We start from the raw sequence: 24,977 nt of genomic DNA on the forward strand, positions 1-24,977 counted from the left end.
ACAATGACACATATTTATTTATCATTGTGTCTGTCCCATTCCGGTTTCAAATTACAGTACAAATATTGGTTTTGAATGATGTGGTGTTGAATTCTACAATCAAATGAATAATCTCCTTTTAATATCTATTCAATGGTTATGCAATATCCCAACCACTGAAACATAATGACTAATATGTTGTTATGCCATATCCCAACCACTGAAACATAATGACTAATATGTTGTTATGCCATATCCCAGCCACTGAAATATAATTAATTATATTTGGTTTTGCCATATCCCAACCACTATTATAAACTGGAGGGTTCGAGCCCTGAATGTTGATTGGCTGACAGGCGTGGTATATCAGAACGTATACCACGGGTATGACAAAACATGTATTTTTTTACTGCTCTAATTATGTTGGTAAACTGTTTATAACAGCAATAAGGCACCTCTGGGGTTTGTGATATGTGGCCAATATACCACGGCTAAGGGCTGTGTCCAGGCACTCCGTGTTGCGTCGTACCTATGAACAGCTATTTGTTGTGGTATATTGTGCCTTATTGCTTAGTTATATTTCGCTCCCATACAATTTGGTTGTAAATCCAGATTTCAGGACCATGTTCATTGTGACCATATCCTTTACAATGGGAAAGGTACTGTAATTATCCAGTCCGTTTGACTAAGTCTGGCTAATACAGTATTAAAATCATATTTTCTTTCTATACAGTATGTCTATCGTGTCATAACACAGAAGGGAAAACATACAACTGAGAGCTTTTAGCCCTGTGCCTGATTCAACATTCCAACATTAAATCATTTTAACATTTTGTAAATATTTCCACTTTAATGTTGCCACGGTTTCAAGCGAGAGGCCTATTCCCAAGTAAGGACAGACACTCTTTGTTGATACTCTCGCAATCCCTCTGAAACTGTTGCAGAGGTGCGGGGTGGAATGCTTTTCTGACTTTTCCTCCCTTGTGCTACACGATGACACTGTCTTTTCACTTGACCTTGAAGTAGCAGCGTACCACTCCCAGGAGTTGAGGGAGAGAGGAGCTCCTGTTATGGATGCGGCATTCATCACTGAAATATGCTCCTGTCAAACCCCACTCTATATCCACAGAGCCTGTACGAGTTCCCAGGTAGCCTACAGAGTAAACGGAGCCCCAGTCAGAGGGCTGTGAGTGGATGGTTAGTTACCACATTACATTTTTTTTCGTGTCATATGCAATATATAAGTTATTCCTTGTTGTTGTGGATTGAACACCCTATGCAAATGATGTATTGTATGCATGCAAGGCACAAACACAGACACCATTGCACACATGCATAAACATAAACACAAATGCATGAACACTCACACCAAAGATGGTTAGCCTATCTACACACATGCAAAACATTCTCACAAGCACGTAATGCATAATGCTATGGACAGACAAGCTTGCATTCACACATATGCCTATTTCTCTCATCATCTTAACAAATGTGTGTGGTGATACGTTTGCACACTAGTATATCACACACACACACTATATAAATATTAAAGACAATTTTCTGCAATCTACACTATGAATTTCAAACTTAATTGTAAAGAAAATACAAAGTTGTTCAATTCTCTGTGACTGTTCATTGCAATTGGCTATAGGTGAGCGCTTTAATTATTTCCTTAAATATGATTGGTTTAGCCAAACGTCAGTCAAGTTTGGTCTGGGGTGTTGTGTTTGGGGATGGGTCCCTCCCACCTTGCTTTGACACTCCACTTCCGGTGTGTAGGAACTGCATCAACACTGTCAACAGAGGAAATACATTGTCATGGAGTTTATTGTTGATTTTCTAAGATTTAAAGTTTTTATTTTAGCGTTATTGAAATGAGACACTGTAACTGGACGTATGCACAGATGGTACAGTGTATCTCGGAACTTTCTCTTCCTCGGATAAGGCATGCATAACGGTAGGTTAGCAGGTTTGTAAGGCACAAATACCTAATAGTAGCTAGCGCAAGCCAGGGCCTTGCTAACGTTAGCTAGCTAGAGTAAGATTAACATTAGCTAGCTAGTTTAGCCTCTGTTTATTAGGAATTATAGAACTACAGTAGTTAGATAAGTGTTTACGCTTGCTCGTTTACATCTTTTGGCTATTTCGACAAGCTCTATCTAGATGGCTACCTAGCTAAAGTAACCAAAATATATGCAGGTAGTTAGCTAGTTAGCGCGCGAGTTGGTTTAGGGGTTTAGCCAAACAACCCAGTAGATAGGTACTATACCCAATTTTCTAGCGAATTTACTAACTATCTTCTGCCGACTATCGTGTTTTGCACAAATGATGATGATGATGATGCTGCTGCTGCTGCTGTTAGCTTGCTAACGTTACTGCCTAGCTTAGTGTGCAGTGGGTTTGTAGCCAGTTAGCTACAAGCACGCGAGGAAGCTTGAGTTGTCTGCTTCGTTCGTGTTACTCAGGGATGGGCAACTTTGATGATAGGCCGCAGTGGCTTGCTGATCTGCATACCTACACACATGCCCCCCCCCTAGCCTTTTGGGGGGGCCATTGTTCCCCTCCCCTCCACCACCACCTTGAGAGCGGAACACTTTAGGGGAGCCCCTTTTTTGTTAATTTCCAGCAATTATCTATATTTTGCTATAGGCAATAGAGAAGATGTTGCAGTTTTAAAGCAAGTTTTCTGCAGTTCTACACATTTTGACAGGGGTGGACAGAAGATTTAGCAATTGAATAACTCATTTAATGTAATTCTACTCATTTTCCCATGGGGCGGAGAAATTAAAATTAGCAGTTTTACAACACATTTCCTGCAATTTTGCCATTGGGTGGAAAGAAATGTTTGCCGTTTTTTTTAATGATATCTGAGTGAGATTTACTATCTTGGAGACCCGAGTCCGTAATTCGACCCATGGAGACCCGGGTCCATAATTCGACCTTGATTACTACAACCGGTTGCTAAACAAATTTACCAATCAAAAAAAATGTTAGCTGACATTGGTGACAGTAAATTGAGCCCCCCCACCTCCCAGCTCAAAGATTCCACCCCGATACTGACCCATAGCTAGGGTGTCAGAACTGTGGGTGGTTATCAGCTAGCTAGCAGACAAAACAAATGTACACACTTTGTGGCAATGCAAGACACTAAGTGACACGTTTTCACCTCCTTTTCTGGTGCATGTTTAGGATGTCAACACTCAGGCTGTGAAACAGGTTTTCAGTTCAGTTATTGACTGTAAAGAAGGTTGCATTTTTTGTTGTTGAACATCACAATGTAAGCAGCCGCTATCAATCTGGCATAGCTAGTGTTGTGTATGTAGTACAGTAGAAGTCTCTCAATTCAATTCAATTCAAGGGGCTTTATTGGCATGGGAAACATGTGTTAACTTTGCCAAAGCAAGTGAGGTAGACAACATACAAAGTGAATATATAAAGTGAAAAACAACACAAATTAACAGTAAACATTACACATATAGAGGTTTCAAAACAGTAAAGACATTACAAATGTCATATTATATATATATATATACAGTGTTTTAACAATGTACAAAGGGTTAAAGGACACAATATAAAATAAATAAGCATAAATATGGGTTGTATTTACAATGGTGTGTGTTCTTCACTGGTTGCCCTTTTCTCGTGGCAACAGGTCACAAATCTTGCTGCTGTGATGGCACACTGTGGAATTTCACCCAGTAGATATGGGAGTTTTTCAAAATTGGATTTGTTTTCGAATTCTTTGTGGATCTGTGTAATCTCTCTCTCTCTCTCTCTCTCCCTCTCTCCTCTATCTCTCTCTCTCTGTCTCTCTGTCTCTCTCTCTCCAGGTAATAGCACCTCTCCCGCCTCTGACTGACACTTACCTATGAGCCTACCCTGTCTCTCTCCATTTAGCCTACTGTAACCAGCATCTTAATCTTCTGCTCCAAAAAAAAAGTGGAGGACTTCGTTGTTGTTGGGTGTATTGGGGCATATTTAAGCACAAGTAGGATGCGGTGGACTAGAGTGATGCCATAGCCTAGCTGTTGCTCACCTCTGCAAAAAAAAGTACTGTAAAAAACTGTAACGATAACTATACCGATTAAACTATACCGATAACTATACCGATAACTATACCGATTAAACTATGCATAACTATACCGATAACTATACATAACTATGAAACGTCGGCGAGCATTCACACTAGAGGACAGTTTATCGTTCTACTTACTGTGCTCCTGTCAATCAATTGATCAACTATCCTACTGCATGCTGTAGGTCTATTAATAATGTGGGGAAACAGACCATTCAAGTGTTTTGTTATGGTGACAACTACAAATAATACTTCAATGTACATGTAATGAAAAATAAGATAGAAACTCATATTTAAATGTAGCAATTCGACAACAAACGGCGCTTATTAATTAACATTTGATTTGTTACATGCTCCGAATACAACAGGTGTAGTAGACCTCACAGTGAAATGCTGAATACAACAGGTGTAGTAGACCTCACAGTGAAATGCTGAATACAACAGGTGTAGTAGACCTTACAGTGAAATGCTGAATACAACAGGTGTAGTAGACCTTACAGTGAAATGCTGAATACAACAGGTGTAGTAGACCTCACAGTGAAATGCATACTTACAAGCCCTTAACCAACAAAAGTTTAAAAAAATAAAAATAATAAAAATTAAAGAGCAGCAGTAAAATAACAGTATATAGGCTAAATACAGGGGGTACCAGTACAGAGTCAATGTGCAGGGGCACAGGTTAGTTGAGGTAATTGAGGTAATCTGTACTTGTAGGTGGAGTTAAAGTGACTATGCATAGATAATAAAGAGTAGCAGCAGTGTAAAAGAGGGGGTGGGACAATGCAAATCGTCTGGGTAGCCATTTGATTCGCTGTTCAGGAGTCTTATGGCTTGGGGGTAGAAGCTTTAAGAAGCCTTTTTGGGGGCATAGACTTGGCGCTCCCGTGCCGTTTGTCGTGCGGTAGCAGAGACCCTATGACTAGGGTGTCTGGACAATTTTTAGGGCCTTCATCTGACACTGCCTTGTATAGAGGTCCTGGATGGCAGGAAGCTTGGCCCCAGTGATGTACTGGGCAGCAAGCACTACCCGCTGTAGCGCCTTGCGGTCGGAGGCCGAGCAGTTGCCATACCAGGCGGTGATGCAACCATGCTCTCAATGGTGCAGCTGTATAACATTTTGAGGATCTCAGGACCCATGCCAAATCTGTTCAGTCTCCTGAGGGGGAAAAGGCTTTGTCATGCCCTCTTTTATGGCTGTATTGGTGTGTTTGGACCATTTTAGTTTGTTGGTGATGTGGACACCAAGGAACTTGAAGCTCTCAACCTTCTCCACTACATCCCCGTCAATGAGAATGGCGCTCTTTCATCCTTTTCTTGTAGTCCACAATCATCTCCTTTGTCTTGATCACGTTCAGGGAGAGGTTGTTGTCCTGGCACCACCCGGCCAGGTCTCTGACCTCCTCCCTATAGGCTGTGTCATCGTTGTCGGTGATCAGGCCTACCACTGTTGTGTTGTCGGCAAACTTAATGATGGTGTTGGAGTCGTGCCTGTTCATGCAGCCGTGGGTGAACAGGGAGTACAGGAGGGGACTGAGCACGCACCCCTGAGGGGCCCCAGTGTTGAGGATCAGTGTGGCAGATGTGTTGTTACCTACCACCTGGGGGCGGCCCGTCAGCCTGTGCGTCTTTTACATTTTTACATCATGTCATTGCTTGCCTCGTTGCTCAAGTGGTTTGCTAGTGGGCTCCTTCTGACTCTGTCAGTCATGGATCATCTGTCTCTCAAGTATTACCAGTTACGAAGGAAAGCTCACTGTGGGCTCTGCTTCTCCTCTGCCCTTCGAGTGGCTATTCCTCACGTACCTACAACCTGGAGCGCTTCAATAGAACACGTTTTTGATTGGTTGTTGAAGTTGTATTGGGGGGGGGGGGTTAGCAATAGTTATCCACAATTTTTGTAGTTACAATGCATTCGGAAAGTATTCAGACCCCTTCCCTTTTTCCACATTTTGTTACGTTACAGCCTTATTCTAAAATTGATTACATTTTTTCTCCCCTCATCAATCCACACACAATAACCCATAATGACAAAGTGAAAGCAGGTTTTTAGAATTTTTTTGAAAATGTATTAAAAACATAAATACCTTATTTACCCTTTGCTATGGGATTCGAAATTGAGCTCAGGTTCATCCTGTTTCCATTGATCATCCTTGAGATCTTTCTACAGCTTGATTGGAGTCCACCTGTGGTAAATGTAATTGATTGGACATGATTTGGAAAGGCACCCACCTGTCTATATAAGGTCCCAGAGTTGACAGGGCATGTCAGAGCAAAAACAAAGCCATGAGGATTAAGGAATTGTCCATATAGTTCTGAGACAGGATTGTCTCGAGGCACAGATCTGGGGAAGTGTACCAAAAAATGTCTGCAGCATTGAAAGTCCCCAAGAACACAGTGTCCTCCATCATTCTTAAATGGAAGAAGTTTGGAACCATCAAGACTCTTCCTAGAGCTGGCCGCCTGGGCAAGCAGGGGAGAAGGGACTTCGTCAGCGAGGTGACCAAGAAGCTGATGGTCACTCTGACAGAGCTCCAGAGTTCCTCTGTGGAGATGGGAGAACCATCCAGAAGGACAACCATCTCTGCAGCACTTCTACTAAGTTTTTAACTTACTAGTTATCTAAGCAAGCTGTCTGAATTAATAAGGTGACAGGGCATCATATTGTCAGCTTCCTGTTGTGTTTAAGAAATCAAAGCCCTTTGGATGAAATATCTGTACAGCTGCCACTGCTTGATTTCCTTGCATTTTTTTCTCCTTAATGTTCTTGACAAGTCTGCTCCACCCCCCTCTTCGCCAAGCAGAGCAGGTAGATCCGTTGCCCTAGCGACTCCAGACTCCACATAGACACAGCGTGTACACATGGTACTCCAGAGCCAGTACTGTTCTTCCTTCAGACAAGCACGCGCCAACTTTTTTTCATTTGCACAATGTCTCTCGTTCACATTTACATGTCCAAAAACAACAAAAATGACATTCGGGAGCTCCTACCTATACATGTTTCACTTTATGATCTGGATCGCCTGTCTTTGCAATTAGTTTATTTTCATTTGTGCTCATTATCATATTTGGCTTGCAGCCTCGCTATTACTTGTGCTCATTTTGTTATAATTCTGGTAATAGATGCCCAATGGGCTTTCTTTGCTTTTTTTTGGCGCACCCTTGTGTACTAACCAAGTAATAGTGTAAATTCCAGGATGAGAGAAGGATTATATGACGATATGAATACAGCTCAACCCTAGTATGTACTGATATGTAACTGATAGATACACACACACACACTACACACACATTATTCTTTAGTATTTCTTTATTTTTTATCAGAATTAAAAATGTATAAAAAATCTGTGTTTAGTTGTTGTGATTTCTTTATATACAGTGGGGCAAAAAAGTATTTAGTCAGCCACCAATTAATTGTGCAAGTTCTCCTACTTAAAAAGATGAGAGAGGCCATCATAGGTACACTTCAACTATGACAGACAAAATGAGAAAATAAAATCCAGAAAATCACATTGTAGGATTTTTAATGAAGTTATTTGCAAATTATGGTATTTTTCTTTTTAAGTGGGAGAACTTGCACCATTGGTGGCTGACTAAATACTTTTTTGCCCCACTGTATATACTGTGTATATATATAAGTCTAATTGATATGTTAATGTTTTTAAATGTATATGAATTGGAAAATATTTTTGTCTGTAATGTCTCGTACCCCAGGAAGACTAGCTGTCACCGTTGGCTAATGCACCTCGCTTATTCAGAGGGGTTGGGTTAAATGCGGAAGACACATTTCAGGTGAATGCATTGTTTTACAACTCACTAGGTATCCCCCTTTCCCTGACTTAGCTACACTATTACCACCAAGGGCTGCACAATTAATCACATTTTTATCGAAATTGTGATATTGCACTGCAACATCCATATTGCAAGATGCTGTGATTTTTTTTTGAGGGGAACGCCACACACTCCGTTTTTATAGTTTATTCTGTTTTTCGTCTCCTCACTGCTTTCCCACACACCAAACCCTGTCTCTTGTCACTCAAGCAGGCACAGTTGGCTTGACTGTTGCATTCAGTCTCTCAATTTGAGTCTTCACGCTTCTGTTAGCCATTGCATGCAGTCAAAAAACAAAAACAAAGCTGTTTTCAACTTTGCTTCTTCGTATAAATCAACGTTTTCTGTATTATACTATTGGTTTGTGTAAATTTATCTCTGCAAAACGCTAGTTAGTCTTAGCAAGATCCACATGTGCTTAAAAAAAAAATCTCATGCTTATCTCTAACTAGCTAACTGGCTAAATAAATGCACAAAACTTGCAAATATTATGGAGCTAGGAAGGGAAATCTGGCTAGCAAATGTTAACTCTAGTGGTGTCAGCATGTTGTTTGTGCAACAACGTTCTGAATCAGAGTGGAAGCATATTCTAAAACCTTTGTCTGAATGTAACATTAATTCAAATGTAATTAGGGTCCCCTGGGAAACACTGACCAACACTTTGGTTCCTAGTACCCTGTCACAACAACTCTTATACCTAGGCTTTTTATTCGTTGGAATGCCAAACAACACCAATCATATAATTATATATATGCCATTTAGCAGACGCTTTTATCCAAAGCAACTTATGTGTGCATTTGTTTTTACATATGGGTTTGTCTCGGGAATCCAACTCACGATCCTGGCAACCCAAGTGTTTTGATCTAAAAAAGCAATTGAAATCGCAATATTTAGATTTAAAAAAAATCATAATTAGAGTTTTTGCCCATATCCTGCAGCCCTATTACCATCTATTGATCAGACAAGGAGAACATATTCAAGCCTAGGTATTGATCAGAAGGAGTGAACGTATTCTAGCCTGGGTATTGATCAGATGGAGTGAACGTATTCTAGCCAAGGTATTGATCAGATGGAGTGAACGTATTCTAGCCAAGGTATTGATCAGATGGAGTGAACGTATTCTAGCCTAGGTATTGATCAGATGGAGTGAACGTATTCTAGCCAAGGTATTGATCAGATGGAGTTAACGTATTCTAGCCAAGGTATTGATCAGATGGAGTGAACGTATTCTAGCCTAGGTATTGATCAGATGGAGTGAACGTATTCTAGCCAAGGTATTGATCAGATGGAGTGAATGTATTCTAGCCTAGCTATTGATCAGATGGAGTGAACGTATTCTAGCCTAGGTATTGATTAGGCGGAGTGAACGTATTCTAGCCAAGGTATTGATTAGGCGGAGTGAACATATTTTTCGCCTCCTTCATGGTTTACAGATGACATAGGCCAGGGCTCTCCAACCCTGTTCCTGGAGAGCTACTGTCCTGTAGGTTTTCACTCCAACCCCAGTCTAGAACACCTGATTCTAATAATTAGCTGGTTGATAAGCTGAACCAGGTTAGTTACAACTGGAGTTGGAGTTAAAACCTACAGGAGGGCAGTACTACAGGAACAGGGTTGGAGACCCCTGACATAGGCTATTCTGTGTTCTCCTCGTCCCTTTCCACATCATGATAGGACTTCTAAGGCCGGGCGATCTTTCTGATAAGACTTGAGTTTGCAATTGACACCACTTCATCGCCTACTTACGACTGCTAAAGTGTTTTTGCAGTGACAGCCTGACTGACGTACAGGTTCCACAGAAAGCGGGAGAGGTGTTGTCATATTTCACCTAGGCGGCCCTCAGCAAAGCCATCATTATATAATTACCTTTTTTTAATTAGCCAATTAGCAATGCTCTATAGTAATGTAATGCTTACGTGCCAGTCTAAGTGAGATGGTGCTGGAGTAGTAGGCTAGATTAACAGTTGTGTTTTCCTACTGGAAGCTAACATATTGCAGGTTTTTGGATTGGTTGTTGAAAGAATTCTTGTTGTATTCCACCTAGACTCAGTCGCTGTGCCTAGAACTCTGTCTCTCCGTGCCCTTCGCTCCTTTTGTTCTATTTGGGGTGTCTTCTGCTTGATCTGAGGCCGTTTGAGATGAAACTGCCGATCAGAGTTATGTAACCACGGACAGATTGGTTTTACTTGGTGTTAGGCTCTAGACTTAGGCTCCATCAACCATCCTTTTTGTTAGTGCTCATGTCTTTTCACCAGATTTTTAGGCCAAGTGAAAGTTTTTCCCGTTGTTCAGATTCAGAAGGGAATCAAAAACAAACATTCACTCTCTTTACCTAATGTCTTTTTAAATTTTTTTTTTTTTTACATTTGGTTCCCACCTTTTTTCTAATTTCCTCTAGAACAGGGATGGGCAACTTTGATGGCCGTGGGAGGGGCCACAAAACATCTCAACTTTGATGGCCGTGGGAGGGGCCACAAAACATCTCAACTTTGATGGCTGTGGGAGGGGCCACAAAACATCTCAACTTTGATGGCCGTGGGAGGGGCCACAAAACATCTCAACTTTGATGGCCGTGGGAGGGGCCACAAAACATCTCAACTTTGATGGCCGTGGGAGGGGCCACAAAACATCTCAACTCATCTTGGAGCAAAACATTTTAGCGGCTCCCCTCTTGACAGTGAGGACAACAACAACAACAAATATTTGAACGTTTTTTAAAGTTAATTTCCTGCAATTCTACACATTTTTCCATGAGGTGGAGAGAAGATTTTTGCAACTTTTACAACTCATTTCATGCAATTTAATTTTTGTTGTAGGGTGGAGAGAGAAAATGGCTGTTTCTCCTATGATATCTGATTATCAATGGGGCCCACCCCCCCCGGTCGTAAATTCGACCATGCTTAATCCAAGTTCAGATACTTTTCTATATATTGAAAAGTATGCGACACCCGTTGCTGACAGGAGTTTAAAATCAAGCACACAGCCATGCAATCTCCATAGACAAACATTGGCGGTAGAATGGCCATTACTGAAGAGCTTGATTTTCAATGTGGCACAAGTCAGTTTGTAAAATTTCTGCCCTGTTAGAGCTGACCCCGGTCAACTGTAATAAGTGCTGTTATTGTGAAGTGGATACATTTTGGAGCAACAACGATGCAGCCGTGAAGTGGTAGGCCACACAAGCTCACGGAACGGGATCTCTGAAGTGCGTAGCTCGAACAAATCTGTGTCCTCGTTTGCAACACTCACTACCGAGTTCCAAACGGCCTCTGGAAGCAACTTCAGCACAAGAACTGTTTGTCAGGAGCTTCATGAAATGGGTTTCCATGGCCGAGCAGCCGCACACAAGCCTAAGATCACCATGCGCTATACTGTACTTTGGCTGGAGTGGTGTAAAGTTCGCCGCCATTGGACTCTGGAGCAATGGAAACACATTCTCTGGAGTGATGATTCACTCTTCACCATCTGGCAATCTGACGGACGAATCTGGGTTTGGCGGATGCCAGGAAAAACGCTACCTGTCCCAATGCATAGTGCCAACAGTAAAGTTTGGTGGAGGAGGAATAATGGTCTGGAGCTGTTTTTCATGGTTCGGGCCCCCTATTTCCAGTGAAGGGGAATCTTAACGCTACATCATACAATGACATTCTAGACGATTCTGTGCTTCCAACTTTGTGGCAACAGTTTGGGGAAGACCCTTTCCTGTTTCAGCATGACAATGCCCCCGTGTACAAAGCGAGGTCCATACAGAAATGGTTTGTCGAGATCAGTATGGAATAACTTGACTGGCCTGCACAGAGCCCTGACCTCAACCCCATGAATTGGAACGCTGACTGCGAGCCAGGCCTAATCGCACCACATAAGTGTCCAAACTCACCAATGCTCCTGTGGCTGCATGGAAGCAAGTCCCCGCAGCAATGTTCCCGGAAGAATGGAGGCTTTTATAGCAGCAAAGGAATGGTACCAACTCCATATTAATGCCCACAAGCAGGTGTCCACATACTTTTGATCATGTAATGTAGCTGGTCACGAGACTAACTTACCAATCTAAAACTGTTTTGCTGAAATGGGCTAATTGAATGACTGTCAGTGACCGTCGTAACATTAGAACTGCCGATGAAGAACCACATTTCCAAATTGCACCTTGTGTATTCTAGTGTTCTAATTTTCAACAGACAGTTCTTAGAAAACAAAGTATTGATCCACAGGCCTACAAAAGGTGTGTCTGTCCACCAATTGCTCAACCCCTGCTCTAAGAAAGCAACTGGTGAAAATGCTTCGCTCTTAAACAGGTGTTTAGTTAGCCTCAGAAGAAATATGGAGAGCGTGGCTAATGAATTGAATACATCATTTCCCTTCCTTGTATTGCATATTGTGGGCAGACACTAATCTCTCCTAATCTCTGCCCCAACAGGCCGGCACACATGTCCCATGGAGAGGAGAAAATAACCCCGAAGAGGAGAAGGAAAAAGAAGACGTCTCTGTTGCCCGGCTCCTAAAGTGATCAAGCACTCTGAGAGAGAGAAAGAGAGAGAGAGCGAGCGAGAGAGAGAGAGCGCGTGAGAGTGAGAGAGAGAGAGCGCGAGAGAGTGAGAGCGAGAGAGCGCGAGAGAGTGAGAGTGAGAGTGAGAGTGAGAGTGAGAGCGAGAGAGTTAGAGCGAGAGAGTGAGAGAGAGAGAGAGAGCGAGAGAGAGAGAGAGAGCGAGCGAGCGAGAGAGAGGTCGAGCGACAGACAGACAGACAGACAGACAGACAGACAGACAGACAGACAGACAGACAGACAGACAGACAGACAGTCAGTCAGACAGACAGACAGTCAGTCAGTCAGACAGACAGACAGACAGTCAGTCAGACAGTCAGACAGTCAGACAGACAGACAGACAGACAGGATCGAAGGGGGAAACAAAGCAGTGAAACAAACAATGGCTTTCTTGGACAACCCAGCCATTATCTTGGCCCACATCCGGCAGTCCCATGTGACCAGCGATGACACGGGCATGTGTGAGATGGTGCTAATCGACCACGATGTGGACCTGGAGAAGTGGCAGCTGGCCTCGGTGCCCGGCAGCAGCGGGGGTTCACTGGGTTCGGGCTCCCTAGGCGAAGGGGGCAGCGGAGGGGAGAACCCGGGCTGCGACCTCTCCCAGTCATTGGACATCACCTCCAGCTGGGACTTTGGCATCCGACGGCGCTCCAACACAGGTAAACAATAGGGGGCTCTGACTGTGGCGGGAGAACCAGTTAGTGGACGAGCGAGCCGTTTTTTTGGGGCCTGCCGTGCGGAATCCAGATCTGAGGTTTACTCACAGAGGCTAGTTGGCCGGTGGTGTGATGATTTTTGTTATAGAAGGCAGCGATACGACAGGTTAATGCAGTATGTTTAGTAAACAACAGGTTGGGGGTCACTTCCTAATTAGCCCTGTGAATGAATTGCAGAAGTCCACACAGAAAATGGTGGTCAATATGTCATTCTCTTCCTGAATTAATTGGAATAGAATTGACCACAGCTGTAAAGTCTGTCTTTGAAAATCACATGTATTACCCCATGAACAATCTTGTATACACCACCAGGGAAATATAATTATACGATTAGACTAAATAAAAGTTTCTCTGACAAAAGCCTGGTGTTAATCAGATGTGGGTTTCAAAAGTATTTTGTTTTCTTACAACTACTTTGAGCGTTTGAGCAAGCCTGCTTGGAGCGCTAGGTGGGTGGTTGTTTACACTTTTGGAACTATTCCATTTGTTCCCTTGCGTCAGGCAAGCTCAATCGAGCGCCGCTAAAGTATTTGACATGAAACAAATACTATTTGAACCCAGGCTCGGGGTTTTATTGACCATGTTACCCCAGAGGAATTATTGTGGTTGGGTGCACCGAGCAGAACTCAGAACAGTTGGGCCTAGTGGCTGTGAACGTGGTGTTTGACAGAGGCTGCTTGGTACACGCTGCTCATTTAATGTCCCTGGGCTTGTGATTGGTGGACGTTTACATTTACATAATTTTTTTTACGCGTTTACTTGGAATGCTTCATTTGGTCATTGGTAAACTTAGCATTGATTTTTCTATTTTCCCAAAGAGCTCTTATTTTGTTTCATTGGTCCACAGAATAGTTCCCCATTTAGGCTTGTTTCGATGGGTTTTCGTAAAGTTCAATGGGGGTGGTGGGGGGGGTTATTTTCTCTTTCAGCAGTGTTTACCAACGACCAAATGAAGCATTCATTGAAAAGAACACCCTCCCTACAATCATACATGGGGGGGGGGGGGGTTTGGTAATACTGTGGGGTTGCTTTGCTGCCTCTGGTACTGGGTGCCTTGAATGTGTACAAGACATTAGGAAATTATCAAAGGATTTTTGGGGGTGCAATTTTCAACCCAGTGTCCTAAAACTGGGTCTAGGTTTTTGGGCCTTCCAGCAGGACAACAACTCAAACAAACATTAAAAAAAAGCACCCATGAATGGTTCAAGAAATAACACTAGCCTGTTCTGGAGTGGCCAGCGATGAGTTCAGAGTTGAAAACAACAGTTGTCAGAAGGCACCACTCAAACATTGACAAATTGATAGCAGTTTGCCACTAAAGAGTGGGCCAAATTGCCAGCAGAAAGCTTCACATTGATGGCTACAAGAAGCATTTGTCTGCAGTGGTCTTCAGCAAAGGCTGTTGAACCAACTATTAGCTATTGGTTGCCAACCATTTTGTCAATACCATTGGTTTTTATTTTCTTAATTCTAATTGTAATCTTAAGTGACCCCGAAAAAAAAACATTTCTGTAGTTTTGACAAACCAAAAGTTTTTAAAAATTTCAACTCATTTGAGGAGAATTGTATTTATTTATTTTTATTTAACCTTTATTTAACTAGGCAAGTCAGTTAAGAACACATTCTTATTTAGTTTGGCAATGCACTGGCCAAACACTAACCTGGACGACGCCGGGCCAGTTGTGATACAGCCTGGAATCGAACCAGGGTCTGTAGTGACGCCTCTAGCACTGAGATGCAGTTCCTTAGACCGCTGCGCCACTCGGGAGCCCACAAGAAATAGGGAATTATTTAAGAAAAGTGCAACGGTGCCCCTGCCAATATATTTGTGCTTCGCCTCGCCCAGTGCTTGAAGCGATACGTTGTGTTTGGTTTGCAGTGCCACTTTGTAGTACAGTCAACAAGGCACCACTATACTGAGAAGGATTCTTATTTTGTGAATGATTTCACACCAATGTTTTAATTGTTTGGGTCAGGATGAGGGTAGATTGTGTTTTTTTTAAATTGATTTTTATTTAACCTTTTATTTAACTCGGCAAGCCAGTTAAGAACAAATTCTTATTTACAATGACGGCCTAGGAACAGTGAGTTAACTGCCTTGTTCAGGGGCAGAACGACAGATTTGTACCTTGTCAACTCTGGGATTCAATCTAGCAACCTTTCAGTTACTAGTCCAACGCTCTAACCACTAGGCTACCTGCCGTTGTGAAGTAAGGAGTGTATTGGACCTGTGGCCTTCCTCTTGGTAGGTTTCAAGTTCAGGTCTCAGAACTTATTATCCAAGAAATTAAACCACGCTGTACTTGGTACAGTGAATGCTGATTGGTTGTGTCTCAAAAATCAAACGGACAATATAATATGTTTTCTTGGACAAATTCAACTTTGGGTTCACGGCTCCCGAGGCACGCCTTCATGGTCCACAACGTTTTTCTTCATGTCGTTGTTTTTCTTTTTTCTTTCTTCTTCCTCTTGATTTTATGGACGGTTGGCGCAGCAGTTGTGGGCAGAAGCCATGGCAATCAGGGGGCCGCCGGGGCTTGATTTGTATGTAAATGGGAATTATGCCTTTTTGTTCGCTCTGTTGCCCAAATGAAAAAGGACCTGCCTTTTTGTCGTTAACCCTTTCACTCATGGACGTCAGCTATTGAGGACCTTGAAGTGCTTATCAATGAAGGGTAACATGTTATTGAGGAGCCATGGATAACATGTTATTGAGGAGCCATGGATAACATGTTATTGAGGAGCCATGGATAACATGTTATTGAGGAGCCATGGATAACATGTTATTGAGGAGCCATGGATAACATGTTATTGAGGAGCCATGGATAACATGTTATTGAGGAGCCATGGATAACACGTTATTGAGGAGCCATGGATAACATGTTATTGAGGAGCCATGGATAACATGTTGTTGAGGAGCCATGGATAACACGTTATTGAGGAGCCATGGATAACATGTTATTGAGGAGCCATGGATAACATGTTATTGAGGAGCCATGGATAACATGTTATTGAGGAGCCATGGATAACATGTTATTGAGGAGCCATGGATAACATGTTGTTGAGGAGCCATGGATAACATGTTATTGAGGAGCCATGGATAACATGTTATTGAGGAGCCATGGATAACATGTTATTGAGGAGCCATGGATAACATGTTATTGAGGAGCCATGGATAACATGTTATTGAGGAGCCATGGATAACATGTTATTGAGGAGCCATGGATAACACGTTATTGAGGAGCCATGGATAACATGTTATTGAGGAGCCATGGATAACATGTTATTGAGGAGCCATGGAGAATCCTCTGTTATTCAACGAAGGTACGTTTTATGATCACACAATTGATGGCGTGAGATTCAAGCCCATGATATTATGTATTCAACCTTACAGGGATGGGCTACAGTAACCAATTTTTATTGAACGGAGGATCTAGTCAGCCCACCAAATTGATGGCCTCTTTTGTTTCTACAGTGGTACTGTGTCAAATGTGCCCCTCAAGGTTCTGTAGCTCGCTAAGCGAATTTTGTGTTACTCGTTCACACTATGCACTATAGGCTAGCCATAAACCTCCACGATTTCCATGATGTGGGTTCACTTGAGTCAGGAGGATGCTTGTGTGCTATGAATCCTCTTCAATTGGCAGAGGTGTGCAAGGTGGCTTTGTATGGAATTAACTGGGAACCAATGAGAGCTCAAATGCCTGGAGCACAATTTGATCTATTGTGAGGTGCTTGGGGTTACTGCCAGAATCAGAGGGAGTCCAAAGGCCATCTGAAGTCTGGCTAGTAGACGATCTCCTTTTGGCTCCCTTGGCTCTTGTTGTGTTTGGGGAAGCAGTGGTGTTTTGGGGACTGAGTGTTCTTCTGCCGAGACTTCACCTGAAGTGGCTGACTGTCTCACCAGGACGTCAACAAGAAAGGCGCGAGAAACCAGGGGTGGCTGGTAAGAATCAAAATAAAGGGGAGGGGGGGACACAAGTCTGTATAAAACCTGGTATAAAATGTTTTTCTTTCTAGAAACATGTAAGTGTGACTGTTTGACTCGAGTGCCTGAAGTGTGGAGTTGTTTTATTTCTATAATGTAGCTGTATAGATCTATTTTATATACAATTTTAATTCCATAATGTAGATGTATTGATCTATTTAATTTAATTTAAATTCTATAATGTAGCTGTATAGATCTGTATAGATCTATTTTATAAAATGTAAATTCTATAATGTAGCTGTATAGATCTATTTTATAAAGTGTACATTCTATAATGTAGCTGTATAGATCTGTATAGATCTATTTTATAAAATGTAAATTCTATAATGTAGCTGTATAGATCTATTTTATAAAGTGTCAATTCTATAATGTAGCTGTATGTCCCAGGAAGACCCCCGTCCAGGTAACTGCCATCGCTGCAGGAAAAACCATTGGGTAGGGTGGGGGTGGTCATCTGTGTTGGGCGGACAGGTTTGACACGGCCCAGCGAGTGTTTCTAGTCCCCCTCCAGTGTTCCTCTTAGCATATCTCACACCTCCACAAGATGTTGTTTACCATCAGTGTCCACCGGGAGAGTGTTCCGCTGTGTCAAATGTACTTTAAATAAACTTCAGTTTCTGTTGTCATTCTCCTTTTGGAAGTGTGTGGCTGCATAGCCCTGACCAATGACAATGGTCAAAAATGACCCTGACCAATGACAATGGTCAAAAATGATCCTGACCAATGACAATGGTCAAAACTGACCCTGACCAATGACAAAGGTTAAAAAAAAAAAAATGACCCTGACCAATGACAATGGTCAAAACTGACCCTGACCAATGACAATGGTCAAAACTGACCCTGACCAATGACAAAGGTCAAAACTGACCCGGACAAAGGTAAAAAAAAAAAAAAAAAATAAAAAAGACAAGAATGACTTTGTTGATCTGGCTTTTTAAAAATCTTTGTTTCATTACTTGTAAGCACTGTTTTATTTACTTCTTTTAAAGCTCAAAGACTTGAACGGTTAAGGAAGGAGCGACAGAACCAGATCAAATGCAAAAACATTCAATGGAAGGAGAGGTCGTCCTCGCAATCAGGTACGCTACATTTCTCCTCTCCAGAAATATTTGCTGATAGGAGTTTCAATGAAGCAAATTGCTTCCATTGTCTCTTTCTTTACACTGGTCTCGGACAACTACAGTGCTGCATAGGGAATTTTCATGGAACCAGGAAATTGTTATTTTGCATTGATCAATCTCCACGTGATGTTACAACATCCGATAGCATGTTATAGAAACTGTCAAACCTAGCCGACTGTATATAATGAAATGTAATACTGTACAATATCTAGGCCTAATGCTAAAGTCCTGTTTGACTTGGAATCTTGGCACAATCAATAACATCGGAGAATATAAGTAAGTTGTTCAATCACTCTTGGTTTCCGCCAATGTCTCCGCTTCATTTTCTTGTCTCCATCGCTTCTGTCACAGCGGAGGACCTGGGTTCCCTGTTTGAGAAGAGGGACTTTAAAGATAGACCCAGGAGCACTGGTACCAAGTCGACCCTCTCTCTCCGGCTCGAGCAATGCCCCCAGCAGCTCAACAACCCTTTCAACGAATACTCCAAATTTGACGGCAAGGTAGGTGCTCCCAGATGTCTGGTAATATATATCTGATTCTGGTATAAAACTACGCTGAATTACTTAATGTATCTCGAAAGCTTGAAACGGTATTTCGTTTTTTTTTGTGCTGCAAAGAAAGACAAATCATGTTTGATGCCAATCGGTGCCATGTTTCACGTGCAATACATAAAAATAAACTAGCAAACGTTCGCTCTTGCTCTCTAAACTAAAGATATTTTGCTTCTTTTTCTGATTCCTCCCCAGATGCGTCAGACCTTTTCCCTGCTATGGCAATGTCATTTACAAGCACTTAGGCAGTAATTCCAAAACTTGGAAACAATCTCCGAATGTATATTGCAATTTTGGAGCAGCTTCTCATCGCTAATGGCACAGGCGAAAGTCTCTGAAGGCTCGGTGACCTTATTTCTGTCATTTTGCTCTTAGACTCGCATGATCCAGAGAAAAGAGCAGACTGGGAGAATTGTGTGTCGAATAAATGTCAGGGTGAATTGCTCGGGCCTTTTACAGGGATTTGTGGAAAAGAGCAAAGGTCGCGGCAAAGTGCCTTGGCAGCTCGCAGACAAACCTGGTGGCTCAGATTAAACAAATAGCCTTTGATTCATGCCAAAGACGGCCTCTGCCGAAGGAACCAGGGGACGAGCCTGCCTTTGCCTCTGCAATACACCCCAATACTAGAAATAATATTTACATTACAGATTACCTTTTATAATCCACCACTCCCATCTCGTCTCCAGTTTTCTACATCGGCTTATGGGCTTAAAAAACACATGAGCTGTGTTAACATTTCATCAGTGAAATATGATTCAGAAATCCACCTCACTTCTTTATTTTTTTTCTTTTTTCTTTCATTGATTACGTTATATTTTCGTTCGGCAAGGAGGTAGACGGGGTGTGTCACTTTGTCACGTCTCTCCGTGACATCTGGTTGCAGATTAGCCAAGTTTGCTCAAAGACACGTGTCTCCCGTCACCAGTAACAGCTGGTTTTACACCGGTCGCGAAGACGTCACGTTTACAGTTGCCCTTTTTTTTTAGAGCGGGAAGATGAGTGCTTTTTAATACGGCTTGCGTTCATTTGGGTCTACGTGTACGAAGCCGGGGGGGGGGGGGGGGGTGGCGGCGTCGGTCGCAGATAAAGATTCATTGCGGCGGTTTGATTTAATGCCCGGGTAATGAGAGGCGTCCATGTGCTCGGGCAGATGTTTACACAGACCTCGCCCGCCCGACTCTTGACAGCAGTTAAAAAGTATAGTCACCGTAATCGAATCTCGTGGCGGGCCGCGTCAGGGAGGAGGACACAGATCGAATTAAACTGCGTTTTTAAGATTAATGTGTAGACAGGTAGAGCAAAGAGTGATGGGCTTCTTTTTACCCGCACACCCCCACCCCCACCCAGTGTTTTTAAACCCGTTCTTTGCATTTCCTGGAGGAAGGTCTTCCTATAACTGTTTACTAGTGAGTAAATCCCCAAGAGCAATGGAAGTAAATGAAGTCTTTCTCTCGACTACAGCTGTTATTATACTCTTTTCCAGTAATACTGAATCATAGAAAAGATGGACAGTTTTTATTTTTTATTTTTATCCCCTGGTTCTTTTGTCAGTGGAGAAAAATTATTGTAGAGATTAAAAGGAGAACGTGAGAGAGAGAGAGCAAGAGATCATTAAGCCTTGAAAATGCAAATGAGGCTATCTCAGGAAATAATCGAACACGCTGTTCAATTGCTCAGAAATAAATACCCCCACCCCCCCCCAGTTTTTATACAGTTTTGTGGTGGTGACAGGATAATGGTTGCTAGGGGGGACTATTGATATTCTCTAGAAAAGAAACCTATCAAGATTTGAAGACGTATATTGTATGTAATCAGCCTTGTTGACCATCAATGCCCTTTTTACATTCTTACATAAGACTCTTATTCACTTTGACTAATTTCTCCACAAAATGTGGCCCTTTTTATATTGTTAGGGAGCACCTGGGTAGTCTCTTGCCACAAAGCTATATTTAGGCTAGCCTCATCCCGACAGTGTGTCTGACTCTATTGATGTGTACCTGTGGCACGCACGATGGTCTTTCTTTTCCCCATGTACACTCCTCCCTCCCAACCAGCCCCCAAACCAGACCTATGTACTCTCCTCCCTCCCCACCAGCCCCCTAACCAGACCAATGTACCCTCCTCCCTCCCCACCAGCCCCCTAACCAGACCTATGTACTAGAGGTCGACCGATTAATCAGAATGGCTGATTAATTAGGGCAGATTTCAAGTTTTCAGAACAATCGGATATCTGTATTTTTGGACACATATTTGGCTGATTTAAAAAATATATATATATTTTTTACACCTTTATTTAACTAGGCAAGTCAATTAAGAACACATTCAGGGGCAGAATGACAGATTATTACCTTTTCAGCTCGGGGATTCAATCTTGCAACCTTACAGTTAACTAGTCCAACGCTCTAAACACCTGATTACATTACACTCCACGAGGAGCCTGCCTGTTACGCTAATGCAGTAAGCCAAGGTAAGTTGCTAACAATCAATCAATCATAATCACTAGTTAACTACACATGGTTGATGATATTACTAGTTTATCTAGCGTGTCCTGCGTTGCATATAATCGATGCGATGCGTATTCGTGAAAAAGGACTGTCTTGCTCCAATGTGTACCTAACCATAAACACCAATGCCTTTCTTAAAATCAATACACAGAAGTATATATTTTTAAACCTGCATATTTAGCTAAAAGAAATCCAGTTTAGCAGGCAATATTAACTAGGTGAAATTGTGTCACTTCTCTTGCGTTCATTGCATGCAGAGTCAGTGTATATGCAGCAGTTTGGGCCGCCTGGCTCGTTGCGAACTAATTTGCCATGATTTTACGTAATTATGACATAACATTGAAGGTTGTGCAATGTAACAGGAATATTTAGACTTATGGATGCCACCCGTTAGATAAAATACCGAACAGTTCCGTATTTCACTGAAATAATAAACTTCTTGTTTTCGAGATGATAGTTTCTGGATTCGACCATATTAATGACCTAAGGCTCGTATTTCTGTGTGTTATTATGTTATAATTAAGTCTATGATTTGATAGAGCAGTCTGACTGAGCGGTGGTAGGCAGCAGCAGGCTCGTAAGCATTCATTCAAACAGCACTTCCGTGCGTTTAGCCAGCAGCTCTTCGCAATGCTTCAAGCATTGAGCTGTTTAAGACTTCAAGCCTATCAACTCTCGAGATTAGGCTGGTGTAACCGATGTGAAATGGCTAGCTAGTTAGCGGGGTGCGCACTAATAGCGTTTCAAACATCACTCGCTCTGAGACTTGGAGTGGTTGTTCCCCTTGCTCTGCATGGGTAATGCTGCTTCAATGGTGGCTGTTGTTGTTGTGTTCCTGGTTCGAGCGCAGGGAGAAGCGAGGAGAGGGACGGAAGCTATACTGTTACACTGGCATTTACTAAAGTGCCTATAAGAACATCCAATAGTCAAAGGTATATGAAATACAAATGGTATAGAGAGAAATAGTTTGAAAATTCCTATAATAACTACAACCTAAAACTTCTTCCCTGGGAATATTGAAGACTCATGTTAAAAGGAACCACCAGCTTTCATATGTTCTCATTTTCTGAGCAAGGAATTTAAACGTTAGCTTTCTTACATGGCACATATTGCACTTTTACTTCTCCAACACTTTGTTTTTGCATTATTTAAACCAAATTGAACGTGTTTCATTATTTATTTGATGCTAAATTGATTTTATTGATGTATTATATTAAGTTAAAATAAGTGTTCATTCAGTATTGTTGTAATTTGTCATTATTACAAATAAACAAATCAGATCATCCGAATAATCGGCTTTTTTTGGTCCTCCAATAATCTCTATCGGTATCGGCGTTGAAAAATCATAATCGGTCGACCTCTGCTATGTACCCTCCTCCCTCCCAACCAGCCCCCTAACCAGACCTATGTACCCTCCTCCCTCCCAACCAGCCCCCTAACCAGACCTATGTACCCTCCTCCCTCCCAACCAGCCCCCAAACCAGACCTATGTACCCTCCTCCCTCCCAACCAGCCCACTAGCTAATATGTCCTCTCAACAATAACTACACCTCCAAACAGAAATGTATCATTTGCCCTCGAGGAGGGGTTAATAGCCACCAAAACTACCGGCTAGCCCAACGTTGAGTTCATTGGATATTATTAACCATGGCCCTCAGTGAAAACAGCAGGCCGAAGGCGTGTGGAGAGGCCCCCAGGGGCTGTAAGAAACCCACCACTTAAGACTGTCACTTCCAAAGGAGTCCTCAGAGTACCTCTGACCTACAGTTGATCACACGTTGTCATCGTTCAGAGGTGGTGGCTCGGTACGAAGGCACAGAACCCAAAGTTCCGCCTGTCAGACAAGGGAGAATTGATCTGCTCATTACCTAACAGCACCAACTCTTCCCTTTTAACGAAGGGCTGAAATGAAGCTGCTACATGGCAGGAGGGGCAGAGTGGCAGCTAGCTTCAAGGACCTTTTGTCAGATGGGAGTTGGAAAACAATTGAACAGTTCACCTGTCTAGTTTCCTATATTTTGGTCTCCTTAGGTGTCAAATGGGTTCCAAAGCTGGTCCCTCTGCACACGAGTAGAAAAAAGCTCCATGAAGCTGGTCTCTCTACACACACACACACACACACACACACACACACACGAGTAGAGAGGAGCTCCATGAATCTGGTCCCTCTACACACACACACACGAGTAGAGAAAAGCTGTCTAGTTTCCTATATTTTGGTCTCCTTAGGTGTCAAATGGGTTCCAAAGCTGGTCCCTCTGCACACGAGTAGAGAAAAGCTCCATGAAGCTGGTCTGTTACTTTAGAAAATTGAGAAACACTCATCTCTTTTGCCATGTAATCTGTCCAGATCCTCTTCGTTTGGCTCATTGAGCTGTGAATGCCTGATGCCTGAGTGAAATAGATATCTCCCATCTGGAATAACAGCAGCCAAAGAGGAACTGACATCCTCCATTTCAATACTACAGGTGACTCTCATTAACTGGAGAAGTTGGAGATATTCTATGGGAACACAATCAGTGGCCAAAGTTTTAAAGGAATTTAGACCTGTTGAAAATATATGGAGGGTAGGCAAAAATGAGGCAATACTTGTTTGTTTGGGATGGAGGAAAAGGCTAACGATAAGCCATTTCTTTAGAATTTACTACCGGAGTTGGAAATCAACTGAAATGTGGGTTGTATAGGAAAAATTTCCCTGCTACATTTAAAAAGATTATCTTTCAATGACTTTGACAGAATTAAGTTTTTGTCGTTTATACTTCTCTTACCTCCTGTCTGCACCAATAACAATGACTTTTTAGTGGGACCTGGTTTGTCAAGGACTTTCCAGGAGTTGGAAACACGCACTGGCCTACTGAACCCCACTCTGCTCCGTAGACGGGAGGAAGACTGATCCCCCACTCTGCTCCGTAGACGGGAGGAAGACTGAACCCCCACTCTGCTCCGTAGACGGAAGACTGAACCTCACTCTGCTCCATATACGGGAGGAAGACTGAACCTCACTCTGCTCCATATACGGGAGGAAGACTGAACTCCACTCTGCTCCGTAGACGGGAGGAAGACTGAACCCCACTCTGCTCCGTAGACGGAAGACTGAACCCCACTCTGCTCCGTAGACGGAAGACTGAACGCCACTCTGCTCCGTAGACGGGAGGAAGACTGAACCCCCACTCTGCTCCGTAGACGGGAGGAAGACTGAACCCCACTCTGCTCCGTAGACGGGAGGAAGACTGAACCCCCACTCTGCTCCGTAGACGGGAGGAAGACTGAACCCCACTCTGCTCCGTAGACGGGAGGAAGACTGAACCCCCACTCTGCTCCGTAGACGGGAGGAAGACTGAACCCCACTCTGCTCCGTAGACGGGAGGAAGACTGAACCCCACTCTGCTCCGTAGACGGGAGGAAGACTGAACCCCACTCTGCTCCGTAGACGGGAGGAAGACTGAACCCCCACTCTGCTCCGTAGACGGGAGGAAGACTGAACCCCACTCTGCTCCGTAGACGGGAGGAAGACTAAACCCCCACTCTGCTCCGTAGACGGGAGGAAGACTGAACCCCACTCTGCTCCGTAGACGGGAGGAAGACTGAACCCCACTCTGCTCCGTAGACGGGAGGAAGACTGAACCCCACTCTGCTCCGTAGACGGGAGGAAGACTGAACCCCCCACTCTGC

At 42.9% G+C, this 24,977-nt stretch overlaps 1 protein-coding gene across 2 annotated transcripts in view; it reads left to right on the plus strand.

Moving 5' to 3' along the window:
* The first annotated feature begins 1,729 nt into the window (after positions 1-1,729).
* Positions 1,730-24,977, plus strand: part of mapkap1 (MAPK associated protein 1) — a 141,047-nt gene continuing 117,799 nt past the window's right edge. The window contains exons 1-5 of one of the 2 annotated variants that reach the window (XM_090233642.1): positions 1,731-1,936; positions 12,297-13,084; positions 17,049-17,087; positions 18,119-18,208; positions 18,602-18,750. In XM_090233642.1, the coding sequence (XP_090089768.1) occupies positions 12,805-13,084; positions 17,049-17,087; positions 18,119-18,208; positions 18,602-18,750 (558 nt within the window). In that variant the 5' untranslated portion in view covers positions 1,731-1,936; positions 12,297-12,804. Of the gene's footprint in view, positions 1,937-12,296; positions 13,085-17,048; positions 17,088-18,118; positions 18,209-18,601; positions 18,751-24,977 lie in introns of both variants that reach the window. The other variant, XM_036976695.2, reaches the window with a different exon arrangement.

This window comes from Oncorhynchus mykiss, chromosome 5 (assembly GCF_057628025.1).
Source record: "Oncorhynchus mykiss isolate SJ-2025 chromosome 5, ASM5762802v1, whole genome shotgun sequence".
Taxonomy (NCBI): Eukaryota; Metazoa; Chordata; class Actinopteri; order Salmoniformes; family Salmonidae; genus Oncorhynchus; species Oncorhynchus mykiss.